The 13,608-nt window shown below is 28.1% G+C and overlaps 1 protein-coding gene across 1 annotated transcript; it reads left to right on the top strand.

Annotated features, from left to right (window-relative positions):
* Positions 1-1,835: 1,835 nt before the first annotated feature.
* LOC125829215 (MLO-like protein 3) lies at positions 1,836-11,415 on the top strand. The gene is made up of 15 exons (XM_049508459.1): positions 1,836-1,970; positions 2,163-2,220; positions 2,774-2,937; positions 3,253-3,369; positions 5,359-5,419; positions 7,314-7,402; positions 7,599-7,673; positions 7,993-8,081; positions 8,341-8,390; positions 8,476-8,516; positions 8,645-8,818; positions 9,615-9,650; positions 9,766-9,833; positions 10,364-10,424; positions 11,077-11,415. Exons 1-15 carry the CDS (start codon positions 1,836-1,838, stop codon positions 11,323-11,325), a joined length of 1,467 nt encoding a protein of 488 aa, XP_049364416.1. The 3' UTR covers positions 11,326-11,415.
* The last annotated feature ends 2,193 nt before the right edge of the window (positions 11,416-13,608 follow it).

Genomic DNA, 13,608 nt, shown 5'->3' with positions numbered 1-13,608 from the left:
ACTAGTTTTCAACTCAAGTATCCGTCCAAACTATTCAACTAAGTCCTGAATAACCCTAGAGACCTATAGCAATTTTCAAGCCTCGACTTCGACTATGTTAACCCAAAATATTGACATTAGCCAAATTCCAACTTTTAACTTTTTTGGTTTTGTCTACGAAACACATGGATCGACTAGTGTCACCCATCCCACAAGTCATAAAACATGTATTATGCCTATGGAAAGTGCCATTTTAAGGGGGGAAAAGTCCTAATACTTGAATCATTGCGCGGATTGTTAGACTTCTTGACGTTGTTCACCTTTAAATTTTAATTAGATCAAGCTTCAAATCCTTGCACCATATTTTTTTAAAAGAAAAATTTGCACAAAATTTGTTCATCATCTCCTTCAGTAGTTCCTGATTGAAACATCTAAGCATTGATGACCTGGGGTTTAAAATATTATGCATGTTCAAAGACTTAAATCATCTTTAATTTTAAAAAAGAAATATAAGACTTAAAAGTCTTATTCTTGCACTGTGTATCGGTCGGTTCGGTTTGGTTTTGAACTGTGTATCGGTTTGACTTATTGGTTATCGATTTGTAGAGATGCTACCATTAAAATATTGACATATCGGTTATTGATCATTATCGATTTAACCGTTAAGATTTGACACAAAAATAAATTAATTAAAAAATCACTTAGAAACAAGGTGACAAATCAAATGAATCATGTACATGAGTACACAAGTTGCATCTTGCTCAAAAACAAACACTTTTACATTGTAGAATAACCAAGATTTTGAGATAGCTAGAAATCTTTTTAAATATCGATACGGTTTAAAAAAATCTTGCATACGCCACTGCCATTAGGAATGATGATAAAATAAGTTAGCTAGCTACATCACAAGTGGTCATTGGTAGCTCTGTCTTAAATATTATATTATTGTCTGCTGCCATTTCTTACTCGTCTAGATGATTTTGATCTGTAAACCTATTTGTAAATTAATTAATGATCCACTTTTTTCAACCCTTCTCTTTATTATGATCATTAATTTTAGTCTAGAAGAGAAATTATGTTTGCATGTGTAAGCAAGATTGGATGAATTTTACACTATAATCCTTGCATACAAAATCAAACAACCAAAAACAAAAAATAATGGCTTTCTAGAAATTTTGACCCTAGTTTAATAATTTTTGAGCGACGATTAGAAGTTCAAAATCACTTATAGAATTTACTAAACAAATAGAATAGGGGTAGAATATACATGGTATACCTGGCAAGTCAGCCATTTATATAAAGTGTTATATTATACTATTTTTAGTCAATCAACTCCCTCCAAATTGTGGAATTCAAGTTAAAGTCAGCAAAACAACTACTTCAAATGCCTTTATCTGGGACAGTCATATCTCATCTCATAACCCAGTCAAAAAACCATAATAAGACCTTCACTAGTATTGTTTTTTCTACAAGAATAAATAAAAATTTTCCAACGTATCATATGATTTTCATTCTTTAAATTAAAGTAGTTATTTTTTTTCTAAATTTAGAAAACAAACGAAATTCTAGAATTCTTCCTGGAAGCAAACAATACTTGTGCTAGTAATTGGTTAGACCATTAATAAAAACTTAGTTAGAAGCCTAAGTCAAGAAACTACGAACCAAGTGATGGACCCCTCTACAAGATTGTGGGGAAAATCTTTGTGATAATAATTGCAACATCTCAATATCATTTTTTCTATGTCCAATTAGACTTTGTCGTCATTTGATCTCTTCTACTCAACCCCGTCTGTGATTCATTCAACCTCTTTAACCTATAATAAACCGAAGATAAGATTTGCTTCGTCAAAAACTATATGGCTGGAGGAGGATCCAGTTCGAGTCCTTCTCGCACTCTTTTAAACACTCCAACTTGGGCTCTGGCTACTGTATGCTTCATCTTTATTTTCCTTGGAATTTTCATTGAACACTTGATCCATCTTCTTTGTCATGTAAGCAACTTAGATTTTAGTTTAGTTTATATTGCTCGTATCCTTTTAAAAATATTGTTGAATTCTCTAAATATACATAACGTTTGGATGATATCTGACAGACATTTAACAATATTTTTTAAAAGAAAATAATATAAAGTATATGAGATTTAATTATGAGTTACTTAATTTGCATTTGCAACGTTGGTGAAGTGGCTCAAAAAGCATAGGAAGACCGCTTTGTTCGAAGCTGTGGAGAAACTCAAATCAGGTCATATATCTAATTTTACATTTCTTTAATTTGCTTACTCCAAAAAGTGAATAAATTGACTATTTATGTGAGAGAATTTTTTGCATCTTTTTTTTTTTTTTTTTAATGTGGACAAGATAAAGAAAAAGTTTCTTAGTCTATCATTTTTTTGATGATATCTATGTATAAAAAATATATATATTCGTCAAATATTTTAATCGGTTGAACTAGATCATCTATTTTATTTTTCAGATTACTTATTCCACTTCTTAAATGTAGAGATTATTACCCTATTTGGCCATACTTTTGAAAAGACAAAAGTGTATATTTTCTTTACAAAATCTTTATTTTATATTTGGAGTATCAACTATCAAGGTGTTGACTAAAGCATTTAAGTTGGAAAATGAGTAGTAATTGTTTTAATAGTAACATCAGTTGTTTTTTCAAAAAGCTTAAAAGAGGTAATGGTAATTGCTTTCAATTTTTTTTTTTAAAATCTTGATCAAACACAAAATTTATGTATTATGGAAATTGATAAAACTCTTTGACCATTTAATTTGTTTTTTATGTGCAGTGTTGATGCAACTAGGATTTTTATCTCTATTATTAGCAGTAATACAAAGGCCAATATCCAAAATATGCATACCAAATAGAATAACAAACTCCATGCTTCCTTGTAATCGTGTTCTACTCGATTCTACAAAAAGCATCAATTCAGAAGATCATTGTGGCTCCAGAGTATGTGACACTTTCCAAATTTCGAGAGTCAAAGAAAAAAAATCATGATTTTTCATATACTCTTATGTATTTTTGATTATCAATTCTTATGAGTTTACACAGTACATTTTATGCAGTATAATAAAATTTAGAATTTTCATGTCTGAATTCACAATCGACACATTAAAGAATTTGACTATTGACTTAATACCAACGATGACGTATAAATTATAACAAAGATGGTATATGTTTTGATTGTTTTAATTTTTGAATAAACATGTTCTCTTTCTTATTTTAATATTTTTTTTAAAAAATTATTTGATAATTATTTTCCAGGGGATGACTTCTTTCATGTCACAAAGTGGAATTAATCAGCTAAACAACTTCATATTTGTGCTAGCAGTCATGCAGATTGTGTACAGTGTTGTCACAATGGCTTTAGGAAGAGCCAAGGTACACTATTTCTAAATAATACTCCTTCATCTCATGAAAATATTATTATTTAGAGAATCTAATATATAGTTTTTTTTTTATTATAATTATAATTTTTTCAAACTAAAAAAAATAAAAATCATTGGCTATGTCTAGTTATACTATTTTTTTGTGTAATGTTTAAATATATAAATTTTATTTTAAAAAAAATTTAAAGGATATATGCTCATTATACATATTAAAATTAAGTATTTTAACTCTTATACTTTGAATTTTTTCGCATATATTAATATAGAATATTTGTTCTTCTTAGTTATTGCACTTTGCAATTAATTGGAAAAATCAATATCTAAGAATTAAATGTTTTAGTTATTGCGCTTTGCAATTTTCAATTTTTATTTTGGAACGCATACTTTCCTTTGTAATCATAGGGGAGACGAGAAAAAAAAAAAAGATTAGATAGTTATAGAGTAGATTTAGATTTTACCAACACGGTATACATTCTTGAACACTTGATCAAATTCTTAATAAGTTGATATTTTGCATTGATCTTATATATTTTGTTTTTCTTAACTTTTGATTGATCATGCAAAAATATAGAGATAGCGAAATTGATCTCAATCAATCAATTTAAACAATTAGAGTCAGTAATATTTTGAACAATTCTAAAAAGAAAATTTTGTGAATCAAGTATATCCATTAAAAAAAACTCAAAATAAGGGGATATGAAAACCAAAAATAAAAATAATAAGAGCTAGGAATTGGGACTATAGTTAATGGGTCGATACATTAAATTGTCTGGACCAGTTGATTAATTCAGCTGTCAAATTAATTTTTAATATTGATTGATACTAAATCTGTCTGTATCAATTTATTTATGTTACTTTACTTTTAAATCTGTTTCAAACAATTTTTTTTTGATAATTCAATTCTAATTTTACATATGATATATTTAAGATCACAAATTTAAAAAATATTTTAATATATTCTAATATCTTTATTTAATTTAGAGTCTGTTTGACATTACTGTTAGGAGCCTAAAAGTGTTTTTTTGAAAAATAAAATATTTTTTTCGAAAAATTGGATGTTTGACGAATCCTTAAAACTTCTTTTAAATTGAAGTTGAAACAGTTTTTTCTGTTGTGGGGAAGAAGCTTAAAAATTCTGCTTCTTAAAAAAAGCAGAAACATAAGCAGAAAATTATTTTTTTGAAGACTAAAATACCCCTTCATATATACATATTTACCAATATATCCTTCATTAATTTATTAGCATATCTCATAAGTTTGGTAAAATTTCATTCAAAAAAAATATTTTATATTTTATTTTATGTTTATATATTATTATTTTATATTTTATGTTTTATGTTTTATATATTATTTTAGTTTTATTTTACAGAATTAGAAATAAAGGTAACAATAAAATTTTGTAGGATTAAAAATATGAAGAACTTTATTTATGTTTGTGGTAAATATTCGTATATAGTGTTTTAATTTGTGGAATGATTTTTAAATTTATTTTGCTGGATATTTTTAATTATTTTTAAATCATCATCTTAATATTTAATTAATTAATTTATGTATGTATAATATTGATCAGAAATTTGAATATGTACATTTTAATTAAAATTTATGTAATAGATATTTAAAATAGAGTTACCCTTCTTCGTAATTTGACTCTCAAAAATACTTTTTCAAAAAGATTAGCTAAACACAATTTGTTTATCAAAAACACTTTTCAAATGAATTAGCCAAACACAAATTGGTTTTTTTCAAAGTCATTTAAAAAAAATCATTTTAAAACTTCTAGAAATAAACAACTTTTATCAGCAATGTCAAACATGCTCTTAAATTCATAAGATTTAAAATATTATTTATTTTATCAAACTTCGTGTCAAATTAAAATTAGACAAATAAATTAAAACATACAAAGTAATTACTACTAACAAGTATTAATATTTACTTAAACTTCTATCTATTTATCATATATATTCTTTTGATTAATTAATAGATGAAACGATGGAAAAGGTGGGAGGACGAGACGAAGACCATAGAATATATGGCAGCCAATGGTATGAATCTTCTACTTGCTTATAATAAGACAGATCGAAAATTTTAAAAAAACTTTAAATTTTTGAATAAGTTATATATTTGGTTGGTTAGTCAAAATATTTATAAATTAAAAAACTTGCTAAATATAGAAAAATACAAATTTTTAAACCAATCAAGTAGAAAAGTAAAAGATTTTAATTGAGATAGAGAGAGTATAACTTTTGATATATATATATATATATATATATATATATATATGTTTATTGTGTTTTATTTTATATCCATTCTTTATCCCATTTCATTGTTCTTAATGTCTTGTTGATGTTTTTTCCCCCACGTGTTTAGATTGCACGAAGTCATTGAGTCGAAATTCATTTATGAATCATCGTAGTTGAACCATCTTAGTAGTTGAATGTTACAACAAATTAAAGTTCCAATTTAAAATATAGTTACTATCTCAAAGGGTTACTGAACATCAATAATTTATCTATGAAAGTCAATAAATTTTATTTTATATTATTAAAATCACTCAACTTAAATATTTATATCAATAAAATTATCCGACTAAATTTATTAATAAAAAAATGTCATAACCAATTTTTTTTTTTTTTTATGCCATGTAATATGAAGCCCAAAAATAAATAAAATTAAAGAAAACTCACTAAGAAGCCAATAAGAACTAGAACAACGTGGAGAAGGCAGTAGTAGAAGCAATTCTCATTTTGCTATGCTAGATTTGTTTTAATGACAAATCTAGTTAGTGATTTTATTGATATCTATGTTTAAGCTGAGTGATTTTATTGGAGTTTTCGGCTAAAATCATCCCTCAATTATGACTCAAATCTAATGTACACCCTTATATTATCTAAGTGAGCAAAAAATATTCTTATACTATCCAAAAAATAACAAGAATCATCCTTCGGTCTATTTTTGTTAAGAAACTGATTGAACCAATAACATTTTTTTTTATAAATTTGGTCATGTCTTAGCCACGATGAGAAGATCAAAGTTACCTAAAAAGAATAAGGATATGGATAGAAAATGAATATTTTATTCTCATAATTTAAATTTTGTATGATGTTAGTTTATATGTTTTTGCATCATCAAGTAAATTGACCTGCAACAATACATAAGTTTTGAAATATTTATACAGTAGGTTCCGATGGTTAGAAAGATCATGTAAAAAAATTAATTTTAAAAATATTACGTGCAACTATTTAGAGATTTTCTTTAGTAAAAAAAATATATAGTACGTATATACTATATATACAATGCAATTCACATTTTGTACAATATACAAAAATACTGGAAATTTAGTGAAATTGTGTAGGTATTTTGTTGTTAAAATTAAATAATACTAATTACTTTATTTGAAATTTTTGAAATTGGAGTTGTATTTGGCCATATTTTTTACAAAGAATATTTAGAATTTGAATATATTTTGTTTGAGTATGATTTAAACCCTCAATATCTAAAAATTGAACAAATCACCCAACTTGACTAGCTTAACCATGTGTACATATATTCATTTGACTTGACACATTTTTTTTTGGTGGCGTGAGTTTTTTTTAAAAAATAGACAGAAGGATGAATCTTGCAACTTTTTGGATAGTGCAAGGATGTTTTTTGTTCACTTATATAACACAATGATGTACTTTAGGTTTAGGTCATACTTCAAGGATGATTTTAGCCAAAAACTCTATTTTATTGATACAAAACAAAGTTTAATGAGTTTGCTAGATAAACTGTAAAAGTTGAATGAACTTTTAAGCTATTAACTCATTTAAATATTAGTATTTCAAAGTTTGAAAATAGAAAATGACTTCTTGATTTGATTAAATATAATTCATATCTGATTTATATTGTTGAATTCTAATTTTGATACATTTATGATCAAATGTAACCATACATTAGATCCTAATCGATTCAGATTTACAAGAGAAACCACATTTGGTCGACGCCACATGAACAAGTTTACAAACACTTCTTCTCTGCTTTGGATTGTAAGTATAATTTATTTATTTATTTGACATTTTATTAGGCAAAAAGAGAAGCATTTTGGGTATTAATATTTCTGATTTGGACAATAAAATGACAAAAATGATCCCTTAGGTTTGAGTATTAATTTTGAGTGTTTTTTTTTTAAATGTATTTTTTGCTATTTTACCATTAATACCATTATTTTTACCAATGGGACAGAAATGTTTCCTGCGGCAATTCTTTCATTCAGTAGCCAAAACTGACTATCTTACATTACGCCATGGCTTCATTACGGTCAGTATTCCCTTCTTCTTCTTCGATTTTAAATATTAATCGTTTTCATAAATTGAAATTGTTTAAAATATTTAACCAAGTGAGATGTTTAAGATGATTAAAGATTATGTTAAAACATCGTTCTCTTAACATTTTATCAAATCAGAATGATTGTTATATAGTAAATAAGACTCTTGATTCATTCAATTCAGTCGTCCATATGTAACGGAAAGTCCTCAAAAAAGATTTGATTGCGATCAATTATTATCAAATCATTAACCCTATTGTCTCACTAAGTATGTATTTTCTTTTTATTTACTCAATCAATCAAAATGTGTAGGCACATTTACCTTCCACCAACGCCTTGAATTTTCAAAAGTACATTGAACGATCTTTAGAGGATGATTTCAAAGTCGTCGTTGGCATAAGGTAATAAATTAATAACAAGCTTCGACTCCAACTTTTAAAGTTGTGAATTAATTTCTTCCTTTTATATCTAGATAACTGACGAATAATCAATTATTATGATCTAAAGTAAAATTTTAACCAATAAAAATCAATTGCTAGAAAAATTATGACAATCAGTCAAACTAATATATGCAAAATCTTATATAGACCTCTTGCATAATAATAATTAGTTACCTCTACACTGAGATCTCCTCTTATTTATTTATTTTTACTTGAACAGTCCTTTCATGTGGTTAATAGTGGTCATCTTCTTGTTAGTTGACGTCCATGGTATGTAACTAATAATTATTATTTAGCCCATCAATAATTAATACTTGGACAAATTTTCCACCTTACATATAATTAATTCATACAGGTTGGAACATCTATCTTTGGGTATCATTTCTCCCACTCATAGTAAGGAAATACAAAATTCTACTCTTAATTTCACTAAAAATAAATAATAAATATTGGTGATATATTTTATTCATTGCTAATTCTATTTAGCGAAAAATTATTAAATTTACTAATGGTTGATTTTATAGACAGTGTTGGTGATTGGGACTAAGCTGGAGACAATTGTGGCCCAAATGGCTCTTCAATTGGAAAATCAAGAAAATGTCATCATAGGATCCCCATTGGTGCAACCTAATGATAGTCTATTTTGGTTTAATCAACCTCAATTTGTTTTGACCCTTCTCCACTATACCCTTTTCATAGTAAGCAATTTCTCCCTTCAACTCTTCTTCGTAATTAGAGGTGTCAAATAGATGGATTGAGTTAAATTTAGACGAATTAAAATGAATTGAGTTAATAAATAAACAGATTAAAAATTATTTGAGTGAAATGCGCTAAAAGTGGATCATAGCTCAACCTGCCTAATCTTTACCAATTTAAGTACTATCTTAGTTTTATTAGGTACAAGTTTAAAAAATAAAAAAAGACTATGAATTTTGTGGTTTTTAATCAAAGATGTGAGGTCTTTTAAATTTTGTCCTGTTAGACTTGTTATGTACAATTTTATAATTGAAAAACTTATTAAATATAGAAAGAGACATTTTTTGAAACAAATTCTAAAAAATGCTTAAATTGGAATGACTTTTTTGTTCGTTATTTATAATTTTTTAATATCTAATATTATATGACTATATATATCAGTCCAAATTTAGATGGACTGAAATAGATTAGGCTAATTAGATGAGTTGAGTAATAAATAAATTTTCCCAATTTTCAATAGATTGCATAAATTATATTTTTATGACCTATTTTCCACCTTTACTGATAACTTCTCGTACTTTCTAATTTATTGATCTCACCACTTATGTTAGAACAAGTATTAGTTATCTTTTAAATTATTTGATCGTTCAGATATTTTTTTATATTATCAATATATAAAAATTAAATTTTTCATTTTATTTTACAATATGCTTATAAAAAAAATAAAATATCATTTTTTTTCTCCCTAACAATTAACTCACCTATCTATTTACTTTGTGTTCCATGACTTGATTGTAGAATGCATTTGAACTGGCCTTCTTTATTTGGGTGACGGTAAATCTCTACCCTAATTGAACAAGAAGCAGAATAACTTGTTCTTATAATTAATTATTAAACTAACAACTCATTTTCTAATTTTTTTTTTTTGTGAAAAAAATAAAAATTTCAGTGGCAATTTGGAATAAGCTCTTGTTATCATGAGCATGTGGAGATCATTGTTGTCAGGGTAGTTTTGGCGTAAGTCATAATTCCATCCTCAATTTCTTTATCAGAATTATTTTCTCTTAATATTTTTAGTATCTAAAGGAGACATTTTGTCAAAATAGAATTATAATTTATTTGAGACAATATAGTTAGTCTTTAGGTGATCTAGTAGGCGTTTGATCATGAAAATTGAATATTACATATTTTATTTAGAATGTTTAAAGTTGGAGTTGTGTTTGAGCCTTCTTTTGCAAAGAATATTTAGAATTTGAATGAACTTTTTCTAAATATAGTTTATACCGCTAATTTGAATAAACTAGCATAATAAACCTACTTGATTAATTTATCTTAAACATATAATTAAATCTGCACTAAAAGAGTAATATCTCATAATAGATAATCAAATAATATAATGTTATAGATTAAATATTAGATACAACTATTACAAATATTTTTTAACATATCATATACATTCTTATATATTGGAGCGTCCACAATTATATTTGATCAATCGATCAAAAATAAAAGAATCCTAATTCTTTGCACATATGTGGGACATGCAGGCTGATGGTTCAAGTACTTTGTAGTTACATTACTTTGCCTCTCTATGCCCTTGTTACTCAGGTTTGTACTCCATAAATCATACTTCCATAATGAATTGATTCACTTTACAAACCCATTTTAGTTAATTAAGATTTTTCTTTTAGAAAATTTAGGAATTAATTTAATTGATTGATAGGTTTATCGATGGAAGAAGAGATAAGACATAAGTACCTCCCTAAATTATGACCGAAATATCAGAGACACACTTTAACTAAACTAAGGTCCTATTACCTCCTGAACTCATTTGTTTTGTAATTTTGTACGCCTTTTAACTTACGTGGCACACTTCGTGACTCTATGTAGTTGAGGCACGTGGGAGATGTTTGGATGCCACGTAGACCAAAAAGATGTACAAAATTACAAAAAAATGGGTTCAAGGGTAATAGGACCTTAGTTTAGTTAAGGTGTGAAACTGGGATTTCGGTCATAGTCTAAAGGGGTACTTGTGCCTTATCCCATGGAACAATAATGAAACTTTATGATGACTTTTATTTGTGCACCACTGATTAAGTTGCATCACAAACGATTTCTTTTATTCCAACGTTGAAACAAATTTTTTAAGAGCTTGAAGCATGTATATATAATAATACTATCCTTAAGGATGTTTCATCGGTTACGTGACCTGATAATAATATAAAAGTTCTATTTCATGATTTATTTAACTTTTGTCCAGATGGGTTCACATTTCAAAAGTGCATTGTTGGAAGAACACATAACACAAGCCATAAAGCATTGGCACACAGAAGTGAAGAGGAAGAAAAAGAACAAGCTGCAGGGATTAGAGTCATCAGTTGCTACGACACAAATTACTTCTCCAGAAATAAAATTAAGTGCTAGTGCTCATGAAATTCAAGAGATCTCTGAAGAATCACCAAAAGTAAATATAGTCCATCAAAATGAATCACAAATAGGTGTTGATTGAAAGAGCAAAATTAAAAGAAAAAATATAAGTTTTTTCACTATCTAGGAATTAAATACTTGGGGTTGTTTGGTAGGGTGTATACGAAAAATGCTAAATAGTGTGTATTAGAAATGCTTACATTATTTCTTATGTATTATTTGGTTTGGTGTATTAAAAATAACACACAGTGCATAACATTTTTTTGAAAATAGTATTTACAAAGATACCCTCCACATATATGGTAAAAAAGATGTAAAAAAGGTTTTGAGGGGCAATTGGGTCTTTAATCATGTACACTCCTCAACACACAATCAAGTGTATACCTAATGCTTGCATTAGTTATACATATGTTGAAATAGTGTACCAAAAAGGTACTACTAATATACAAAGTTAATGCATGCATTATTTCTTCTAATACACTCTACCAAATGACCCCTTAATCCCTTCCATTTGTAATACCTCTATTACAAGTCAACTAAACAATATCCCAACTGTCCACAATACAAACTAACCCTAGATGACAGGCTTCAACGACTACCTCTAGTCACAACACACCATGGCTACAACACACTATGGCTACTTCTATCCACAACTCGAATCTAGAAGATACGTGTAATGACACATTTTGTCATTTTTAAATTTTTTCATAAAATTACCATTGAGCCCCTCCTGATATCGACCCCCCCCCCCCCCAGTCATTTTTGATTGAATTTTGAAAGTTGGTTTCAAACTTTGAGGGTAAGTTGAGAAATTTGCAATTTTTTTAATTTAAAAGGCTAAATTTCTTAAAAAGTGATTTCGGTGTCTTTTGGAGTTCAAATGTTGGAATGAAATTCCGTCGATTCCATCCGTTCTGAAATGTGGAAATAAGACTAATAGAGTTGTGATTATTAAATTCAGAATCCTTTTGAGAATTTGAGGTCCTAAATTGGAAATTTGTGAAATTTTTAGCCATTGGGTTGACTTTGGTCAACATTGGGAGTTTTGGATGCTCTGATCGGAATTCTGAGAGTTCCATGGGATTTGGGGGATGATTTTAGTTCTAAGTGAGATCTTGGTTGAATTTCAAAGGTCCCGACCTTGATTTAGCCTTTCTAAATACTGTGTTCATTTCATGTGACTTTCACGAGTTTCGGGTCAAGAAGACCTCAAATTCGTATTTCGATGGTGGTTCCATTGTGTCCGAAACATCGAGTATAGTCTAGTTGTATATATGGTTTATGAGTATGGTGTTCCAAACGAATCCTGAGAGTCCATTCGATGATTTTTGAGTTGGATGTTTTTTTCTGTTCTATGTTGCTGAGGCCAACCCCTCCGCGATCGCAGAGAGGTGACCGCGTTAAGGGTGCGTTTGTGGAGCTCTTTTATGAGCTATCCATCCGCATTCATGGAAAGGGGGGCTGCGTTCGCAGAGGACCCCTAGACATAATATTTCTAAAAACCAGGGTTTCAACCACCATTTTTGAGTTTTGAGAGCTTTGGTGTGACTATTTGAACAAGAATTTTGAAATAAATATTTGGATAATGATTCCTAATCTTAAATCTTCATTTAATCATTATTATTTATGATTATAAGTGTTCATCAAGGTTTTGAAATGATAAATTGAGGTTTTTCTTCAAGAACCCAAGAACTTAGTAAAATAATGATTATGAACTGATTTTAAATCCTTTTTTGAAATGATTTTCACAAATGAGTTCAAAATGCCTTGGGTAATGTTTTCAAGTAAAGATTTTTTATTCAAACCCCATTTTCAAAATTGGGGTTTTGGGTTGATTTGACCCATTTTGCAAAATGTATGAATTGGGTGTTGTTACTTTCAAAATCTTATTATGATTACATGATTGAAATAGATTCTGTGGCTTTGGACGTTGTTCGAAAAGGAAAGACTCAATTCTTGAATTGACATTCTGATTGAACTGAGGCAAGTGATCTTCTAAAACTTGTAAAATTAGTAGAATCGTGTATTTTCCTTCATTGTATGTGTTGGGGAGTAATGAGAATGAGGTGATGGGTTCAATTATTCCACTTGATTGATATTAATGAACAAAAAAAGGGATTAATGAAAAAGGCAACTTGTCGATTATAATGCTTTGTGTATTGCCTTCTTGTGGACCCTATTTTTTTGATTGATGAAATGCTTTAATGGCATTATTTAGGACTTGAATTGCTTGAGTTGTTGTCTCTTTCTTATGGTGTGAAATTACTTATTTGCATTGATTGTTGTGCATCACGATTAGACATGTGATGAATATGTCGAAAGGAAATGTTTCAGGCAAGTGATATGATATAAAGCCGAAGGAAAA

Source organism: Solanum verrucosum, unplaced genomic scaffold (genome assembly GCF_900185275.1).
Source record: "Solanum verrucosum unplaced genomic scaffold, falcon-dt-bn FXZP01000043.1, whole genome shotgun sequence".
NCBI lineage: Eukaryota > Viridiplantae > Streptophyta > Magnoliopsida > Solanales > Solanaceae > Solanum > Solanum verrucosum.
This window is presented reverse-complemented; position numbering and strand designations above follow the sequence as displayed.

Excerpts from the sequence above, each read along its gene's own strand:
- LOC125829215 (XM_049508459.1), top strand. The coding sequence starts at position 1,836 with ATGGCTGGAGGAGGATCCAGTTCGAGTCCTTCTCGCACTCTTTTAAAC. Across the intron at positions 1,971-2,162 it reads TGATCCATCTTCTTTGTCAT|TGGCTCAAAAAGCATAGGAA; the intron begins GTAAGCAACTTA and ends ACGTTGGTGAAG. Across the intron at positions 2,938-3,252 it reads AAGATCATTGTGGCTCCAGA|GGGATGACTTCTTTCATGTC; the intron begins GTATGTGACACT and ends ATTATTTTCCAG.